Below are 21,363 nucleotides of genomic sequence, written 5' to 3' on the forward strand. Positions count from 1 at the left end.
CTCTGTGAATGTGGCCCAGACAGAGCCCTGCTTTAACCCTTTCATCTCTACAACTGCTGCTGCGCTGAGAAAAGGGCCTTAATACTTATGCCAATGTGATATTTGTTTATTTTTGCAGAAATGTCTAAAATCTGTTTTCACCATGTCATTATGGAGTACCAAGCATGGATTAATGGGAGAAAATATGAGTTGAAATGATCGTAACATCAGGCTGCAACGTAACAAAATGGACAGAAGGGGGTCTGAATACTTCGCCAAAGTGGTGTACTAATAAATCAATAAATATCTTTTATACAATAATGGGGAAAAAGGTTTTACGTTACTAATTACAGATGAAATGATAGATTTTGAAAGTGTTTACTGATAAGCAAATGCAATTATGGTTAAAAGTGTAGAAACTCAAGAAGTAGAAGATACTTTGACTTTTAACAGGTTGGTTTTATCCATCTATAAACTATGAGGCTGTACCATGATTTGTTCCTAACTGTTAATACTAAAGGAAACTATCCTGACTTCTTTAAATCATGTGAATCAGTGCTTGAATTTCAGTCAGATTCATCAGGTGTGCCTTGTAGGATATAGAAAATCAGAACTATAAAGTATCAGGATAGCTTAGGAAGTTAACTCAGTTAAAGAAGAGAATAGTTATTGGTTACATGCTCTGTAAATGTAGAGGATGAAAATCTTCGAAAAATCATAACAAGAAATGATTGCATTGTGTGGTGTAATCTTAGTCGACTGCACCTCATTTAGAAAAAGGTTAAAATTTGTAGTTATTTCAGCCCTCCACTAGAGACCTCTAGAGCTCTCTGAGTAGTTCTGTTGTTTTACACTACTTGTTTTTCTTCCCTCTTTTTCTCTGCATGCCTAAATCCACCGATTTCTGCCTTGTGACTGGCTGATTCAATTTTTGTATTAATGAGTCAACAGGTATACCTAATTGGTAAGGATATTCCTACATTTTTATCTGAAGTTTGAGAACAAAGAACAAACTTACTCTGAAGATGAAAGAAACACTGAACTTCTGTTTCTCCTTTTAATTTTCTTAGAACAAAACAATTCTCCAACTGCAGATCAGACGTGGGGACACAGAACTTAAAATGGAGAAATTAAAATATCAATAAGAAAAAAACAGAGCCATTAAAATTCCAAAAGACAACTCTTTTACAAAACCACAACGTCCATGGTTGATGAACCACCTGAGCATAAAATCAACTCTCATCAAATAGCCTCTCTCACATGTCAGGTTTCTGTAGAAGCTTCATACAAAAAATAAAAAGGACAACGTAATCTTGAAGACACACAGGTACTTTAAACCACACCTGGGGCATAAATATCAAAACATGTTGAATGGCTGCTTGTTAGGTTTGTGTTACATTCCAAATACAAGAATCAATTCTGTCTGAACATATTTCACAGAATGAGGTGTCTGAGAATCGGTTTCCCCCAGGCGTGTCACAAGCAGTCATCGTCTAAGTACACATCAACTTGGGAATGGTGGACCAATTTTGTCTCCCTGGCTACAACGCGCTCAGTTGGCGTGCTGAACGGTGGAGAAGCAGAGTTTGAGGGTGTAAGGGTAAGGACCAGCTAGAAAGAGAAAAGAGACACGGGATTAGACAAAATGACACATGGGACTGATAGAACTATTTACACATTGGTTATATTCATATCTAGGTACAGCGTTTGTTAGAAGAAACTCTAATTTGTGAAAAGTAAAAATAGGAATTCGTGCTCCTAAGAGGCTACCAGAGACTGCCGTTTACACACTGGACTGGGCAATACTAGTGCATCTCAAAAAATTAGAATATCATGAAGAAGTTCAATATTTTTTGTCACTCGTTTCTGAAAGTGAAACCTATATATTATATAGACTCATTACACATAAAGTGAAGTATTTCAAGCCTTTATTTCTTGAAATTTTGATAATTATGGCTTACAGGTAAGAAAACCCAAAATTCAGTGTCTCAGAAAATTAGAGTATTACATAAGATCAATTTTAAAAAAGGATATTTTCAACAGAAATGTCAGGCGTCTGAATAGTATGTTCATTTCTATGCCTTCAATACTTGGTTGGGCCTCCTTTTGCATGAATTACCGCATCAGTGCGGCGTGGCATGGAGGTGATCAGTCTGTGGCACTGCTCAGGTGTAATGGAAGCCCAGGCTGCTTTGATAGCGGCCTTCAGGTCATCTGCATTGTTGGGTCTGGTGTCTCATCTTCCTCTTGACAATATCCCATAGATTCCCTATGGGGTTCAGGTCAGGCCAGTTTGCTGGCCAATCAAGCACAGTACTGAACCAGCTTTTGGTACCTTTGGCAGTGTGGGCAGGTGCCAAGTCCTACTGGAAAATGAAACTGGCATCTCCATAAAGCTTGTCAGCAGAAGGAATTATGAAATGCTCTGATATGTCCTGGTAGATGGCTGCGTTGACTGTGGACTTCAGAAAACACAGTGGACCAACACCAGCTGATGCCATGGCAGCCCAAATCATCACTGACCGTGGAAACTTCATACTGGACTCCAAGCAACGTGGATTCTGTGCCTCTCCACTCTTCCTCCAGACTCTGGGACCTTGATTTCCAAATGACATGCAAAATGTACTTTGATCTGAAAAGAGGACTTTGGACCACTGAGCAATGGTCCAGTTCTTTTTCTCCACAGCCCAGGTAAGACGCTTCTGACGTTGTCTCTGGTTAAGGAGTGGCTTGACACAAGGAATGCCACATTTGTAGCCCATGTCTATTGATGTGTGCCTCAGTCCACTCCTTGTGAAGCTCCCCCAAATTCTTGAATGTATTTTGCTTAACAATCCCCTCAAGGCTGTGGTTATCCCTTATGCTGGTGCACCTTTTCCTACCACACTTTTTCCTTCCACTCAACTTTCTATGAATATGCTTGGATACAGCACTCTGTGAACAACCAGCTTTTTTAGCAATGACCTTTTGTGGCTTACCCTCCTTGTGGAGGGTGTCAATGACTGTCTTCTGGACATCTGTCAAGTCTGTACTCTTCCCCATGATTGTGTAGCCTACTGACCCAGACTGAGAGGCCATCTAAAGGCTGAGGAAACCTTTGCAGGTGTTTGGAGTTCATTAGCTGATTAGGGTGTGACACCATGACTTTCCAATATTGAACTTTTTCACAATATTCTAATTTTTTGAGACACTGAATTTTGGGTTTTCTTATCGGTAAGCCATAATCATCAAAATTTCAAGAAATAAAATCTTGAAATACTTCACTCTATGTGTAATGAGTCTATATAATATATGGGTTTCACTTTCTGAAATGAGTGACAAAAAATATTGAACTTCTTCATGATATTCTAATTTTTTTAATTTTTAAAATTTTTTTAATCTAATTTTTTTTAACAGTTAATATTAATGTTCAAAAACCAGGTCTAATGCTCAGTAAAAATATTGCTTAAAGTAACAGTAAAATGCTAAATGATCAAGAGATAATCTGTTTGAAATGTAAAATTCTCATTTATTTTATTTAAATTGGGAGCTTTTTTGTTTTAAGTAAAACAATCTGATGATTTTGATACCTGATTAAAAGACTCCAAGTCCAGATCACCCAATATGAGGAAATGTATTAATCTAATTACCAAACTGAAGGGCAAACAATTGCACATTGCCTTAATTTCTCAAATCTGTTGGCAACTTTTGAATAAGCAGGTGGAACAGGAGAAGAGCAACTGTGCACTTCATCTTTAGGTTTAAAAGTCTCATAAATCATCAAGTTTTTGTACTTTGATACCACCAATCTCAACCTCAATATACAAAAAGGTTGCCAGTGTTTTTGTACAATGTAGACTGTATGTTGGAGCTTAATTGCAATTATTAATAATTCAAAAATTGTATATGTTTACAGTTCTGGAAAAGCAACAACCACATGTTATCTCTTTTAAGAATAAATGGAAAAATAGAGATACGCATCGCCATACAGTCCAAAAAAAAAACCCTGAAATTTTATTTTTGGTCCAACTTGACCATGTTGGGATACATACTTGAGTTTTTCATCTGGTGGTGGTTCATCATGGCCAGGGCCTCCATGGCATCATTGATAGACTCCCACTCTAGCAGACCCGAAGCACTGCGGTCACTGGGAGCTGCACCGCCTGATGGTTAGAGGGAAGTTAGTCATGTTGGCAGTGAATAGAATCTGATGCAAGAGTAACTGCATTTAATGTTTTCTGCACTTTTAATATCGCTCCTCAAATCTAAAAAGTTGTCTGCTTCCAATATAGCTGAAGTCGTTATTTCTCACACAACTTCCAAGGTCCATATTCTTTGTTAGGTTTCTATGAACAAACCTCATGTAAAAAGGCAGAACCAAAACAACTTACTCTTTCCTGTGAACATTTTGACATTGACAGGGTTCTTGACACCAATCTCTTCACATATCTGTAAAGACAAAAACAATTTGAAACTACATACAGGTCAGGATTACAGGTCATGCACTGATTATTATTCAGCCAGTACAAAAACTTTATTTCCATCTCTACTGACCTGAGAGAAAATTTCCGGCGTGGCGTCTGGTGGGGCGTTGAAGAAGTGCAACACATTGCTCGGGTGCTGGATGCGGTTTTTGGCTGCTTGTTCTGGTGAGGTGAACCGGTTGTTCCTGGAGCCGTGGAAGTCCTTGAAACTGCTCGTTCCATCTTCCAGGTCATAACACTGCCCAGGTACGATGGCTTGCTGCTTGGACACACTGCAAAGAGGAATGATGATCAGTCTTAAAATTTGACTTTACATTCACACATTTGCAGAGAAATTTACAGAGGCTGAAGCCTTGACATGTCTGGTGTCTGACAAAAAAAAAAAAAAAGAAGACTGTATAATAATGATATTTGCATGGGATGGGGCAGGGTGGTCAGCCGGTGGGAAAAGTAGCCAGCTAGGGTGAGTTGAGGGGTGCAGATGAAAGATTGCAGCGGTCTATGGTTCTACTGAAACACAGTTGCTGTGTAAATAAATGTGATGAGCAAACACACATGCAGCTTAAGGGTGTGGACTGTTTGAAGTTTACACGTTTCAGTTTTAACTTCAGACATTATGAAAACCGTTTTTTGATTAACAGTTCTAAAAAGTGACATCTCGAAGGACTAAAAGTCAATGGAGCTAGATTTTAAATAACTGTGTCCACCGCTGCTCCTATCAAAGTGTATCTGACCTGGTTGCTCAAAGCTCACATTGTGATTAACTGAGAAGTCATTTATTCCTTTAAAAACTTTTTAAAGGAACCGTTTTTTTTTAACTACACAGCTAGAAATCTTCTCTGTACAGGAGTTTACTATTTCCTTTGTGCACTGAACTGGACAGAAGTAAACTCACCACACATTCAGTCTCTGTCCAAAGAGAAAGTTGTTGTTCAGGTTAGTGATGGCTCGGTCCACTGCATAACAGTCTCCCATCTCAACCATGGCGGCTCCAGGCTTCGTCTTCATAAACTTAACCTTTGGAAAGTGACAGAGGACAGGATTGACCAGTTTGGTGAAAGTTAATACCACACTGCCCTTAGGAGCCATAAAAGACCCATTTGTCAAGTGTTAAGTGTGGGATTAAGGTTTCAAGGAGGATTGTTTGTTGTTGTGGCTTCACTCAGCGAGTCTTTCCCTTGTCTAAAATAAAAGCAGTCAGAGTTGTTTTTAGTGGACAGCTCTTTGTTCTGGTCTAACCGTTTTTCCCCCTTTGGTCTGCTGAGTACTTAAGCTTGTCAATCATGAAGGATATTACAGTAGAGATCATCAGAAACATTCCCTATTTTAAAGTGCAACTACTCATAAATCCTGCAGAAAAACATTTTAAAAAACAGACATAAAACACCTTACTAAATCACAGGACAAAAATGTATTGTCTAAATAATACATCAATGACTTAGTTTCAAAATATTCTAAACCATGTATTACATGTCCTTTGAAAACTTCATTGTGCCATCTTTCGGCGGGGTGGGTTGGGCAGAGATGGAACTTTGTGCTCAACCCATTTCTATTCCGTGCTTGTGTTAAATTGAGGATTATTTTTATCTTTAAACTGAGCTCCATTATGTGTAGTTATATAACAGTAAACAAATGTTTCTGCTTCATGGAGGATTTTCAGAAAATGAGAGAGGAAAGATGAGTAAAAGTGCCAACAAGCTCCTAAAATGCTTTGTTTTGCCTTTATCAGTTTACAGGTTAAACCCAGATGGCATCAACATTTTAAAAGCAGCCTTTCTCCTTCAATGTATGACATTCACTAATGAAATGACAACAGTGGCTTGCTAAAACACATAATATTTAGTGTTCTTTAGGGTGTTAGTAGGGTGGAGCGCGACACTTCACCGCTGTATGGTTAATTTGAAAACAGATGAGTTTGTTAGATACTGACCCGCTCTACGTTTCCATAGAGACAAAAAATGTTGAAGACTCTGTCAGCGTTCATCTTTGCAGGGTCCAGTCCATACAGCATGACTACTGGAGACTCAGCATGGCTTCCGTACTCGCCAGGAGGAGGAGGAGGGGGACCGTAGCCTGGGCCGTAACTCCTCCCACCACGCCCTCTCATTGGTGGACCCATGCGACGACCCTCATAGGGTGAGGATCCGTAGCTCTCGTCATAGCCATGATAGCCACCTCCTTTAGAACGAGAGAGAGAAAACAGAAAAACTATTTAAGCAAGGTGAGATTAACTTAATAGTCCTACAAAGCAATACTTTAGAGCACCTAGTTATACTCTTATCTCTAATTAAACAAATAAAGTTAAATTATCCTGATTGAGGATAAGGAAAACACTTCATGAATTAAACAGAACAAAAACACTTAGTCTCCAAAGGGGGGAAAAAACCCCAAACAGCCTTTTTCTTCTCACTGTGGACGCGAGCCTTACCGTACTCTGGAGGGTGGTCACCAAGCAAAGCGGGCTGTCTCTGGCGTTTGTTGGGGTTGGCATTCACATCATCTATAGGAACAGGAAGACAGGAGAGGATAGGAAGAGAGAAAAAGTGACAGGTTAGCATGGCATAAAGACAGGCTGTTATCACTACAATAGGATGCCTGAGAATAAGTGATGTTATTGTCTGATAAACTCTGATGCCGATAAGGCACACCATTAAGAATGACCCATTATGCTCTATTAAAATACAGTTAATCAAACTTGAGGCAGACATGCATTTTAAGATCGTCTTTCATCTGCATACAAATGTATAACCCTCCCACCACACAGCCCCATGGACAACAATATTAAATCTGTGCAGTTTTTTGTCTATTATTAAGGTTAGGAGGGACATAAGAAGGGAGGCATGGGGACACAACAGATGGTAAGACTGACATCAAGATCAATGGAAATTATCCCCGCAAAAACACATCTCCTTTAGTCCAAAAGATTAACCTTTAGCATATCAAGTGCAACAGGGGAAATGGAGAACATGGAGTGGATACTGATGATCTAAAAAATGAAAAGGGCAAGGTTATTAAACAAAGTCACTTTGGATAAGAATCATAATTAACTGTATTCAAAAATAAATCTCTTCTGCTCACACACACCTGTATTGCTCCCATTGTCATCTGCATCACCATCTGTACAGGCACACAATAATCATACACAATCAGAACAGAAGCCAGGTTAATAAAAGGTAAGTTTCCCCCGGCATGTGTGAAATAACCTTGGATACATGTCAGCAGAGTCAGGTAAAGCCACTCATGGCAAAGCGGTCTTTCATTTTGAGAACATCTCAGGATAACTTGACTATGAAATCTGAACAGCCAAGTAGCTCTGCATATGATCAGCCAGGCTCATGCAGATCCTCAAATTTGGCAACAGAAGAGATCAAACCCAGCTCATAAATTTTGGACAGGAGTCTACAAATTATGGGATGCAATGCAATTTACAGGTCTGGAAATGGTTTAAACACAGCCAAATTACTTCATATTAACTTTATGCATAATATTTAAATTTAAAATTGATTTCCTTCTTAAAGACCCTAAACACAGGTCCAGGAAAATCCTGGATTTCAGAGAGCAGGTTCGACAAAGTCTGAGTCAGATCCTGAATTCTGAGTTGATTTACCCTCAGATGGGAATCTCTGAGCTTCCAGTTCCAGAAAAATAGTTCAGTCAGAAGTATCACTCTGAGTTAAGTGTGTGCACCACGAATATAAAAGAAAACATTAACAGCGCTTAGATTAATCACTATGGCAACAGATGACAACAAGAGACCCTTTTACTTCATCTCCCTTTAACTAGACATTTTTATGCAGAATTACAGGGAATACGACTGCATTTTTAAGAAATGAAGTACCACTGTGGCACAGTAGGATTATAGGTGAAAGCTAGAGGTATTTAACCATTTTCCCCATTTAGGTGCGGGCCAATCAGAGAAAAGCAGACTCAGAAGCATGAAATACATGAACATAGTTTCATCAGTTCAGAACTAGGCATAATAGGCTCATCTCACTTTAAATCATATTTGACACATTCAAAGTAATTTTAAGTGATGTACTAACACCAATACAAACATCTTCATCAGCCCTGAAACCACGCCGAAGTACTTGCACCTGTAAAATATTGCAGATATTGTACTCTGTAGCATTTTAAAGCATGTTGTTAGCCACTCATTAAGAAGCTGGGCAAAATTGGCAACAAGCAGCGTTCATTTTTACAGCTATTTTTAATTTTAGAGTCAGTCTTTAGATTAAGTGACTTTTAGTTTTTGTCACATTTTAGTTATTTCTTCTTTTTATAGTTTTAGTCTACGTCTGTGCTCTGTTCACCCTGCCAAACCTGGGATCCCTGCTTTCTACAGCTCAGAGGCATGAGTGGTAGGTGGTAAAATAGGTGGAGAAATATCAGGAGGATTTTGAATGTCTGGTGAAAACTTAATGACATTTTAGTCCAGTTTTATAACCTTGCAAAGCAGATGGATAAGCCCGTTTCCTTGTTTTTCACTGGCGAATCCATCTTGCAAAGCTCCCATCTGAACCGTTTGGGCCCGGTTAGAAAGTGACAGGACCAATCAGCAACAAGGGGCAGTACTTTCAGGTGCAGCAGAGTCGTGACGTAAACAAGCAGCAGCAAGAGCTGGAGCAGTTATGGAGGAAGAGATTAGCGCGGATGCTGCTAAAGCACCAGTTTTATCAGAACTTGATGACATTTCTTTGTTAAAAGAAGAACAAAGAACAGCAGTGAGTTGTTTTCTTTTCAAAAACGACAAATGTCGAGTACTTGCATGTCAATAATCGCCATGTTTGGCATTATTCCTCAGTAGCTACGCATGTGCAGCTGGATAGCTGCTACGTCACTTGTTTTGTTGCTCTGATTGGCCCGTAGAGATGTGACAGACAGAACGTCTACCCAATCACACTCCGAGTTTTTTTCAAAAACCCTGCCTTTTCTCAGACATTTCCTATTAAAGCTTTCCCAGATGGATGTGTGAAACACATCCATCTGGCGTGTCAGGTTACTAGTTTTAGTCATCTTGAAGAAAACTGAACTTACCTTTTGTCAGTTCAAGTCATCAAAGATCCATTTTTAGTCCTAGTTTTCGTCAAAGAAATTAAGACTGGTGCCAAGTTTGCTATTTAGTGTCATTTTAAAGGAATATTACAACATTTATAAAGTTGGTTTGTATAACGTACTTGTCAATAGTAGTGACATGAAGCCTCCAGTAAATCAAGAGACAGTGCCCCTTAATAATAATAATAATAATAATAATAATAATAATAATAATATCTTGAATTTATATAGCGCCTTTCAAGAAACCCAAGGACGCTTTACAGGAACGCATGAATATGGCGAGCTTTGGGTACTGACCACATGCTCTTCTCCCTCAGCGTATCAGAGCAGCTGTTTGGGACTATTGGGACTGTTTGGGGCCAATATGGACTAAAACATTTATCATGATATCATTATTTATTCTTTTATTTATTGTGATAACGATATAAATGATAAAAACAGGACCATTCAACACTATCTTTTTTGGTTAGGGAAAATTGATCAAATATGCTAGTAAAGTATACTAGCTATTTATAAATAGTCATCTAGTGAGTTCTACTCAATCTCTGTCACTTTTTCCCCAACATTCATATGAAGACTCAACATCACAGGGGTGTAGATATTTTGCCTTGAAGAGCCTTTAGTTAACACTCCTTCCTAAGGGTTGCGATACCTCTCTTTCTGAAAGGGAAAACTCAGACCATCCCCCACTCAAGGTAAACAGACCCAGGGTTTGGACCAAACCTGCTCTATAAAACAACCTCTGATGTTTGTAAAACAGGAGCAAAAAACATGGCTAACAAACATACAGTAAGTTTTTAGCGATGTTAAAAATACAGGCTCAGACAGAACCCTGACCACCACCCTCGTCCCTCGGAGAGAAAAGGGTTAAACCTGTTTACAGAAAGAAAACATTTCAAGTTTTGTCAGACTTGTGTGGCGATGTTGGGTGCTGGGCATTGGGTTTATGTGGTGCTGTGCAGTTATGTTCCCAGAGGAGGGTCTCGATTTACTTACTGCAAGCTTACAAACAGTAGGAGGAAGATAACTGCTGTAGTAGTCCCAACACTCTCCATTCAATTCATTTCATCGCATATTAACGATTTCCTCTTTGGGGGAAACAACTCTCCACGTCAGGATCAATTCCTGGTTTTATCAAGTCGAAATGTCCATCTGGCTGGTGCTTTGGCTGGTGTTTCCATCCTTTTTGAAATAGTCCGCTTAGGTAGACCTTGAGGCTGCCAGAGCACATTTCAGTTGGGAAGCTGGCTCCTCTTAGGCGTATATTGCCAAACCTGCATCACATGGAGGGTGTTAAACAGGTTCTACAGACTTAAAAAATTTGAAACTACACTCAAAGGGGAAAGCTTAACAGGGATGCATGTAGAAAGAAAATCAGGAGGAGGAATAGATGAGATGAAGAGAAAGAACAAGAGATAAAAGCTGAACTCCATGTGGGAGGAAACATGTGGGGTAAAACCAAAAGTGGGCCTGACTGGGCTCTGAGTGTGCTTGAAAGTGTTGTCAGCAGTGTCTCGTCTTCATCAGTTGTCTTGTGTTGACTCCAAAGTGACTGGCTACAGCTTGATTCTGGTGTGATTCATCTATTGGATCAGTCGGGGCGGCGTCAGCTTTTGTCACAGGGTGTGTTGCTTGTTTTGTTTTTGCATGAAGAGCATTGCAGCTCTTAACAGTACAGGAGTGGCCAAGGCATTTAAAAAATGTGAGCTTGGTCGACTGGTTAATATCGGTGTGCATCATCTGATGTACTGAGAGAGATGTTTGCCTCTACCTTCTGTTGGATGTTGTGTCTTCGTTGGTATCAGTCTTCGTTTGGTGTAGACAGTGGTAGGTTGTAGATGCAAGCTTTGGCCTACTTCAATGTGTCATTCTCTTGTGTCTCAAAACTGGTGAGAAAAGAAGGTGGTGGAAGGGACCAAGTGTAGCTCAGTGCCCAAATCTCCCCACCCTCTAGAAGTGTGCGTTGTCTTCGTGGCTCTTGTGCTGGGATGCAGAGATGAGGCATGAGTTGTAAGATCAGTCCTACATCTTCATGTTGAATGGATGGTGTCTTGTAGGGTATCGCCTCGATTCTTTGGGGACATTTGGCCCTCTGTATGAAAATGGATGTGTCCTCACTGGAGAAGTGGATAGTTGAGATGGTGGTTGCTGAGTGGACATGTTGTCAGCATGTATTTGCCTTTCCTTTGTAGCAAAAACTTCTTTGAATGTTTTTGGAAACTTTGCTGAGATCAGCAATTTACCAGGAGGTCATGAGAATTAAATGATGCAGCAGACTTAACTGATGCTGGTCTAGGCCCACTTCAGTCAAATCACACTTCAAAATATGAGTTTATGATCCATCTGTGCACCAAATGGTTTTCCTGGGATTGGCAATCCCATTTAGGAAAAAACAACCAAATGTTTGACTTAAGTGGAAGAGACCAGGATCAGTCACGGTGGAAAGATTGTCTCCACTGAGTGTTGTTAGAGTTTAAAAAGGAAGCATGCATTTTCTTTTGTAAAAACATATGAGCCATCGTATTTACTGGTATCCGAGTCAGAACATTCACCCAGAAAAACCCTGTAAAACTCAAAGGTGTGGTAGGAAAGGGAGGAACAACGGTAGTTAGAAAAAAGAAGACTTTGTCCGCAACAGGTATGTATCCTCATGCCTGAAGTATGTAAACAGAGGAAGAAGGTCATAAACCTGCCTGTCACTCAGCAGTTTTTCCGTCAGACAAAGGCTTTCTCTGTTTTCTCTTTGACTCGTGGCTGCTTTTGTTGCACACAAAAACTCAGACTGAATCCTACCACTCATCCAAAAGAAAAAAACACAGGCGTTTCACGCCTATGGTTCAGGTCTGACTCGTGGACCAGACTGTCACCTTGTGACAAAATTATGTTAAGTTTTGTCTGTGTTTATGCAGGAACATTTATAAGAAGACAAAGCTATGATGCACAAGGAAAATCCTCACTGATTGGTCAGAGGTTTTTCTGGGGACAAAGTCACAGAACTTAACACTAGTTAACTCGAGCCTGGCTGTGGCTGCACAAAAGACACTTTCCACTGTAAGGATGAACAGACAGCTCCACAAACTGGTGTTACCTTTAGCTATCAGTTTTTATATTATAAGCATTTATCACTGTAGGTGAGCAATATAGCCAAAATGACGAACTACAGCTCTAAAATATGTTGATGTACTGAGTTACTGAAGATGCTTATCAAAACAGTTCTGGGAAAGGTGCACGTTTATCTTCCTAAACCATAACCTGCTCATCCACCCTAAACATTTCTAAATGTCAGAAATGCCAGTGATCTTTAACAGACCCTCAACAATAAACAGAGAAGGCCCACGGCAGCTGTCTAAGGCCACGATCTTGGCTCATGGTTCCTTGTTTGATCCAAAAAGGGCAATGATTCCTACAATAAGGTCAAATCAACGTTAGTGCAGGTTCTCACATCTGAACTGCACCGAAGTCACAAAAAATAAGCCACAGACTCCGATATTTCAAGCATTCTTGCTATGGTTGTTTGATTGATGCTTACAACCAGCACAAATGAACCAAACAAACCTGGAAAATGGACTTAACAGTAAACCCCCTAAGTGTACATTCAGTTCGTTTATGTTTGGGAAAACTGCCATATTGAGTGATCACACCTTCTGACAATTCTTACCATCCATTATTTTCAGTATGAGTAGATTTAACTGTGCCTTTGTTCTCCAGCCTTACATGAGTATGATAAAGTACATTAATCAAAGTATCAACAGAGGAACAGTTTAATGGAGTACAATGATCATCCAAACTTTGTGTCCTAACATACCAGGTGTGTTGGAATAAGGTTGATATCAATGTGAAAACACTGAGATCTACATGTGACTGAATTTTTGAATTAGACCGTTAAAAAGTTTTTCACCTCTTTCCTGGATGGGTTACTTTGGCCAGGGCAAAAATCTGAGCCCATGATACCATCAGTCCCTAATGCTACAGTGATATAAAATCAGACCAGTTCATCTCAGTACAGTTGTAAGCTGATGTTGCTGCCTTCATGAAGAGTTAACAGCCAGCTTCATGCAGCATTTTTGTCCATTGAGAGATAAATTTCTCAAATCTATCAGCCACGGTTGGACTACGGGTCATTAAGAGCATTGTAACAGAGATGTGTGCCAGAAAAACACTAAATTTAATCCCCAACTTCTGTCTCTGCTCTGATCAGAAACATTTTCTTTAAATCTGAGAGAATCATATTTCTCATGAGTGGGCGTGGCTTCAGCTCATTCAACCACGCCCATGCTACTCTAGAGCAGATTTTACTGCTACATTTTTAGTGATTTTGAAGTTTAAAATGCTAAAATTACAGATGCTTTCTATGACTGAAATTTAGCATGGTGGTTCATAATACACTGTCCTGTTACACAACAAACCCTAAAATACAGATTTATTATCACTTTTCAGGGGCTTGAAAAAGATCATTCCTCCCCCAAGGGCTAGGTAATTTATGGAGTCTTTTAAAGATTCAATTTTAATAACAATATAGGCCAAGACTTCACTGATTACATTAAAAAAAGGCACCAGGGCCGACTAATTCTCTGTAAAAGACTCTATACAAAAAGAAGCTCCAAAAATTTGGTTCATTTTGAGATGCTCTATTTAGAATCTTTAGTGTAAAGGGAACCACCATTACATTTATCTTTTTTCTTAGTGTTACTTTACAGCTGGGTGTAAATAAAAGGGCATGCTGATGAAAACATGATTAAAACATGTAAACACTGGCCGCCAAAATATGCATTTCTTATTCTGCTTTTCAAATCAAATGTCTTGCGTTTTAAGGATTTCATAACTGCAGAGCTTCTGGTTTTACTGGGTTAATCTGTTATGAAATTCAAGCCAATCTAAAAAAAAAAATCCTCTTAAAGAACTCAAGAGCCCCTCTGAGAACGAAGTTTTGATTTAGTACAATTTATAACTTTGTATACGACACTTTTTCACTCTGCACCTTAAGGTCAAGTCAACCAGAACAACTACATTCCTCGACAAACAAGAATGCTAGCCTCAAGATACAGAGGAACACAGTTTCCAGACAGTGTGGGCTTTGTTATGTTTCTTTAAGTGACAAATTAGACACCTCAAGAATATGACCAATTTAGCTGGCAAACAACCTCATTCCTCTGTCAATGTGTTCCAGCCGTTCCTACCACACAGAGTTCTTTCATGTATGAATTATTGAGCTCCTTCACCTGATTGTTTATATGATGCCCCTATTCACCCTGACAGTTCACCCCTGCTTGTGAACCCTGCCCATTGTGCAGATGAAGAAGGTTAATCCTCAGTGACCCTTCAGTCATTAAGCTGTACATTTTCTTTCAATTAAACTGTTAAAGCCTAAATTTAAAATGATTTAAATTCAGGCTTTAGTGTGACATTTTGACTGACGGGAGTTCGCTCCTTTTTACCGGTGGCTAAAATTCCTAACAGTGGCAATAAGGGTGTAAAACAGCATCAGTCTTTGCAGATACAAGGCATGTGTGGTGCTAAGCAATAGCTTGAGAATATATTTGTGTTTAAGATTTTACCTTGACCGCCAAGATTGGGGTCTGTGTAGTCCCAGGTGTCTTGGTCATTCTTGAACACATTCAGGCGAGTTGGCTGAGGAAACACAAATAATGACACTATGAACATAAAACTCGAGTAAACAGGAAACTCAAAAGTGCCAGTATCACGGCAGAAAAATTAACCGTATTATTTCATTAAAATAATTTCCACACAAGCTTATTTAAACTGATTATTCACATTCATAGCAGTGTTGGAACTGCTGTGTGGATTCAATTGTGCAGATGTAAGGATGGGAATTGATACATTTTTATTGATAATGATGCCATTATTGATTCAATTCTTTATTGTTCCCTTACTGTGAATTTCTCTCTTTTTTTTTTTTTTTTTTTTTTTTAAAAGTAGACTATACAGGTTTTCACTGTTGACAGCTAAAATTTTGCTATGTCCGTTTCTCTCTGAACACTGAACAACATGTATGCCCCCTTCAATGAGAATCAATGACAAGCACACTTTAAATACTGGCTAGAATGAACAGTTTTAAGTACTAAAAAATTTAAACATCCAGTGTTTGGGAGGACAACATGCTAAAATAAACAAATTATTTTTTATTGAAAATGTCTCAGTTAAAACAAACTGCTCTCTGGATCTTCAATCTCCAAACTTGAATTAGAATATAATACTACAGCTTATTGTCTTTAAACCCTCAAAATAGATATAAATCTAGCCTCTGGACCCTAGATCTCTGGACATAAAAAAAGCAAAAACAAAAACAAATCAGTCTTGTACAAAATTAACAGTTTTTGTGCAAAAAGATGCACAACAGATGATACACTGTTTGAATTAATTTTTGAGAAATTAAACCATGTTTGACTTCTTTAGCCCGTTTGTGACCGTCTAATATGTTTACTTCCTCGATTTCTCTGTACTTGTTTGTGCTGACTGCCTCTTGCGAGACCGTGTTTTTTAAGGAATCCATAAGGGAATTGTTAAGATCAAATGTAGATGATGACAATGGATTGAACCAATTGGAACTGGTTCTCAAATTCCCATCCCTATGCAGGTGTTCATGTTGCTCTTGTCTGTTGCACCCACTTCACATTTTTTATTACATATTTTTGTAATCTTACCTTGGCGTACTCTATCTTCAGGGTACAGCAGCCAGAGTAGATGTCAGCTCCATTCAGAGATGCTTTTGCTCGCTGGGCGCTTTGCACAGAGTCAAATGTGATGACAGGATTAAGGACAACACAGTAAATGACATGCATGGTTACTTGAAGAATAAATGAGCTATATCCATTTTTTTTAAGCCATGGTTTCTGTAAATGTCTCCCATATGTCCCTAAAAACGCATAATATGCCTCATGCTTTTTGCATTTCCCTTATGTTTGTTCTCTTTTGTATTATACTTGTACTGTAGAATGGGAGCAAGCTGGCACAAGAATGTCCTTTGTGATTAATAAAGTTATTTTCTAAAGTCACATATCCATTGCGAATTGTTGTAAAGAGCGAGTTGGGTCCTTCTTCCTCAATTCTACAGTGAAACAGTGAAGTGTTGACAAAATCCTCCTGTGGAGAACCAAGGAAGGAAAAGCAGTTTGGTGACACCTTTGGTTTATACTTCAGTGTGCATCAGTACCTGGTTTAACAAATAAGTTCTTACGTTTTCCATGTATTTCTGGATGATTTATTGATTACCAGAAGTGGGGGGACAAGCCCTACTTAAATGACTACAGGGATTATACATGTTGCGTGTCTATCAAGTGCGTGTCTGCATGTTGGAAGAGCATTGTGTTGTACCGGTTCTTTTGTATCTGGTTGCAGGGGTTTTCACACAACACGACATGCCAGACAAGTTTCTTTAATAAAACTACGTCAATCATAATTCTGCTTATTAAGTGTCATACTGTGACAAAGGTAAACAGTCTGATACTGAAATACACGACCAGTGAGTTTTTGCAAGAGAATGAAAAAGGATATTCAACCATTGCCTGAACGCCGTTCTTCCTGAAGATGACGATTCGTTGGACGGGCCCACAGTTGTTGCAGATGGTGTAGAGAACATCCTGTGAAGGTGTGAAGAACGGTTTAGAAAAGGCTGGACACTTAAGTCACCCTGTGGACCAGTCACAACAACTGCTAATGCAATGTTCTGATGCACGACCATTTTTGTGAGGCGGTGCACAAAAGGCTACACGTGTAGGCTTCTGAGAAGGTTCAGGGCTAAACGCATGCTATAGTGTAGATTTGATGCACGAGCATGAATCAGGCTTAAAAACGTAATGCCCCTTTCAAGAGACCAAAGAGAAGGTGTGTGCTTACTGTGGTGATGGGGTAGATGGGGTTCATGATGGTGAACAGAAGAACATTGTTAACACTTCTGGAATCGTCTGAGTCTCCCGGCCTGGAGATCTTCTGGCTCGTGGAGTAGTTAATGAAAGCTGGGTGGCCCGCAATGTAAACCTGGTTGTCTGCAGCATAAGTTACAGCTGTGGATGAGCCATTCATGTCCTCATATTCCACCAGTGCCTGACGCTTCTTTGGCATTACTACCACATAACTACAAAACAAAAGCAAAGAAGGGGTTAAAGAAGAACTAAATGCTGTAAAGAAAACTAGATATCCCAAGTGTCTTTTACTGTAAAATGGTTACATGTAACAGCAAAACTAGACACTAAGGACATTAATCTTGATCTTTTACACAAGTTCTTGTACCTGATTGCGCCAAATTCTTGTAATGCCTCCACAAGGTCAGCCTCAGTAACACCATCCACAAGCCCTCGCACGTGTACCACCACAGAAGGAAGGGTTTTGTGAGGATCTTCGTATCCCTGAAAAAAGAAAAGAAGAATTCATGAAAACCCCAACTAGCCTCAAAGGTATTTACATGTATACAGTACACACAGGAACCCCTTCAGTACAGAACTAACAGCGGGCTAAGAAAAAATGTAAATATATCTCAGGCTAAACAAAAGCACAAAGCAAGCCTCTCTTTAATGGACAAATATGCAGGTGATATTGTATTTTCAGAAAAATTGAACGTTTAATCTCATAAATCAAGTGCCACGATCAAACACAAAACTTGGAGAGTGATCATCCTTTCATAAAAGCCACAAGATAAGTCTCTTATTCTGCATATATTTCAAACTTCTCAGTAATGATTTGTGGCCAATGAAAAACTACCTAGCCTCCTGTGCAATCTGCTCTCCCTTAGTTATGTCACACTGCTGCATTTTAAAGGCAAACCAATTCATTTTCAGTTTTAGGGTGGCCTCTATCTGACGGGGGGGAAGATGAAGAGCCTTTTCAAATCTTTGTATCTGTTGATCAATGACGACTGTCCCTGTCAGATAATGATAATAAGGAAGATATGGCTGCAGCAAGGCTAAGAAATGAATCAGAATCAAGATAAAATCATAATGTGATCTACTACAATTTTCAAATTGCAAAGGCGTAATCATTTTTAAATCTGAAATGTTTAGGTGCCCAATATTATCTACATGATATCTGCAGATAGAAGCCTATGAAGGGAATTATTAGCATCAACAAATATGAACATTTTTGCCAATATTTACATAGATATTTTGGCAATAAAACACTACCTACATCAACTGAATATCTGACAAATAAGTCAGTGGCATTTTAGGCTGAATCAACAGACATATCTAAGTCTTTTTCTTTATTCATTATGAAGATTTACACTTTAAAGTCTGACCGAAGTTTGGGTTTGAGCAACATTTAAATAACAGTTTCTGCAAACATTAATTTATTAATACAAACATATCAGATATTGACAAAAATGTAATATTGTGTATCCTGATAAAATGTGTAGCAAAGATAAAAGTTTAATAATTTTCTTTCAGCAGAGATTCTATGCTATATAAGCTTAGTTTATATAAGTTAAATCATATATATCATGCAATAATTCAAGTGTTTTTCAAGAATAGTTTACGAGAACTCATATTTTCCTTATTTTAGTAAGCTATACTTATTGAAAATAAGTATGACTAATGATCCTTCTGTGTAATACAACATAAATAAGAACTTAAAGTAGAGCAGACAGCACATTTTGTACTGCTTATATGTCAAGGGCATGAGCAACAAAAATCTGATTAATCTAAGAAAATAACTGTACAAACAGCAATTGTATAACCACTTGTTAAGTACTCAGTACTGGTGACTATCCAAATACAAATAGGAATACTTTGTTTACATAAGCTGGATCACTGCATCCCAAATTTGCCTTATATTTCGTTAGTTCTTCGTCTGTTCTAAAAATAGTTTAAATACGTCAGAAGTATACAAAATGTAGAGTTCTGAGGGCTTGTAATAAGCTTTGAAACTATCACTGAAATTAAAGCGTTTGCAAATATAGTGCACTATAGTTAGTACAGGTATCAATTTGAAATCTGAAAGCAGGGGTAAAAAGGTTAATACTTTTGATATACCATAATATATAGAATAAAAACGTTCATAGACTTCCAAGACTATCTATTAAGTTGTATCTTTTGATTATCCTTTATTTTAGAAGGCTATCCAGATGGCGATTCTTACGTTCTCCTCTGAACATATGCCTGAAAAGCAAACTCACCTGAGTGAAGGCTGTGTAGATGGGGGAAGGGACGAGACTGATTTGGTTCTTAGCAATGGATAGGTGTCATTTAAAAGTCTAATTACTACGCCTTTATTAAAGACGCGTAGATTCAATCTGCCTCGCATACAGTAAGAAAACAACCAAGCCCCTCTGAAGATAGTGGCTTTCATGCAGAGGTCAGTCTGATGCCCCTGATAAACTGTAGCTGCAGGCTAACAAGCTTCTCATGTTACCGGCCGGTAGTAGAACAAAGCCCAGTGTTACGGTTTAAGGAGTGACCATGCTAAGTGGGGACTACCAACCGAATACGTCTTTGTTTCAATTTTATTACAACGATTTATCTAAAAAATATAATCAAAATTTAATCTGGATATCCATGCAGATATTTTTCCGTCTTCGACAACTTTCTTAACTACGACAATCACATACGAATTTGGCCGAAGATCGCCAGTTAACACGGTCACTATTTTCAAGCCGACACCGGTTTACGGTTCACGCGAGGCCCGATCAGAGAAACCGCCCTCAGCCCATTCAAACCTTACACCACATGTATATGTGCGCAGTATGTCCCATATCTGTCACTGTTGACTGCAAACGTGTGGAAAACACTGACTCTTTGAGCTAATATGAACAATACAAACACTCAACAGTCTTGCATGGATGTAGCTAACGACTGCTTAGACGCGTCGTGACATTTTTTTTTCCCTCTACACGCATCTGAATGAATAAAACTCTACAACAAACACGGCAACCATGTTTGTTATTCAGCGCAATCTAATCTCACGAGAAGCACAAATTACAGCTACTCACTGTGGCCATTCCGTCGGTTTTCTGTCGTTTTGTTGCCCTGCCGTCTTCGCTGTAGTAACGGCTCGCTGCAGTAGCCATGTTGTCCCGGTTAAAAAGAATGGTGGTAGTGACGCTCAACTGAAATGGACGGAAAAGTCAAGAAAAACGAGGCTCGTGTAACTACGCCCAGTAAAACGGTATCGTGGGCTGTGATAGGCTAAGCTAGCTGTCAATCAATTTGTGACTTAAACTGTGGCCAATGAGAGATACGAAAGCATAGGTAGGGTTTACTAGCAGACGGCGAATATTCGATCTATCCGCGAATAACCTTCGGCGATTTCTTTACAGTGCTCAATAAAATTTAGTATATCAAGGGTTTTATTTGCTTTAAATATTTACATTTTTAATAATTGTGTATGCAAAACATTTATGGAATACCTTTCATTCAGCTTTTGATTAATAACAAGCAATCAACTAAGATTTAGATAGTGGTATGAAGCAAGACTGCCTATATTTGTTTATTTGTTAAAAGTATCCCCATCAGTTGCTTCCCTATAGCAACTAGTCTTCCTGGGGTCCTATAAGAGGATATAAAGAAATAAGCTTTGTTGGGCCCAGTAAAACTGGTATGTCAAAAATCATGGTCCATAGCAAAGTTAAGCTGTGATAACCATGTTTTATTTTTAACCTGAATAACCACTCACATCAGATCAAGAAGTTGTATCGCTGTAATACAATATAGCCTTTTGTAAAAAATTTAAACCCCTTTTCTTAAAACAGAATTACCTTATATTGTTGATGTGGATAGGCACACTTAACTGAATCATTAAGTAATATCAGACTTCATAGCTAAGCCATTGTGTGTACAAACATCAGGATGTCAGAAGAAACTGAGATGACTTTAATGGAAAAGAACTGAATTATTGTAAAGAGAGGAAAAAAGGTGTATGCAAT

The 21,363-nt window shown here is 38.8% G+C and overlaps 1 protein-coding gene across 2 annotated transcripts; it reads right to left on the reverse strand.

The window, feature by feature from the left end:
* Nucleotides 1–1,005: 1,005 nt before the first annotated feature.
* On the reverse strand, nt 1,006–20,558 carry LOC121520965 (heterogeneous nuclear ribonucleoprotein L-like). Of its 2 annotated transcripts, XM_041804609.1 has the most exons (14): nt 20,431–20,558; nt 17,742–17,857; nt 17,349–17,586; nt 17,007–17,092; nt 16,157–16,253; nt 15,050–15,122; nt 7,527–7,559; nt 6,871–6,942; nt 6,373–6,620; nt 5,338–5,459; nt 4,513–4,714; nt 4,350–4,407; nt 4,011–4,121; nt 1,006–1,590 (listed from the first exon to the last, which is right to left on the reverse strand). In XM_041804609.1, the coding sequence occupies exons 1-14, from the start codon at nt 20,506–20,508 to the stop codon at nt 1,532–1,534; spliced, it is 1,593 nt and encodes a 530-aa protein (XP_041660543.1). In that variant the 5' UTR covers nt 20,509–20,558; the 3' UTR covers nt 1,006–1,531. The 2 variants fall into 2 exon arrangements, with proteins under 2 accessions (XP_041660543.1, XP_041660552.1); XM_041804618.1 differs by lacking the exon at nt 7,527–7,559.
* Between the last annotated feature and the right edge of the window lie 805 nt (nt 20,559–21,363).

Source organism: Cheilinus undulatus, linkage group 2 (genome assembly GCF_018320785.1).
Source record: "Cheilinus undulatus linkage group 2, ASM1832078v1, whole genome shotgun sequence".
In the NCBI taxonomy this organism is placed as follows: Eukaryota; Metazoa; Chordata; class Actinopteri; order Labriformes; family Labridae; genus Cheilinus; species Cheilinus undulatus.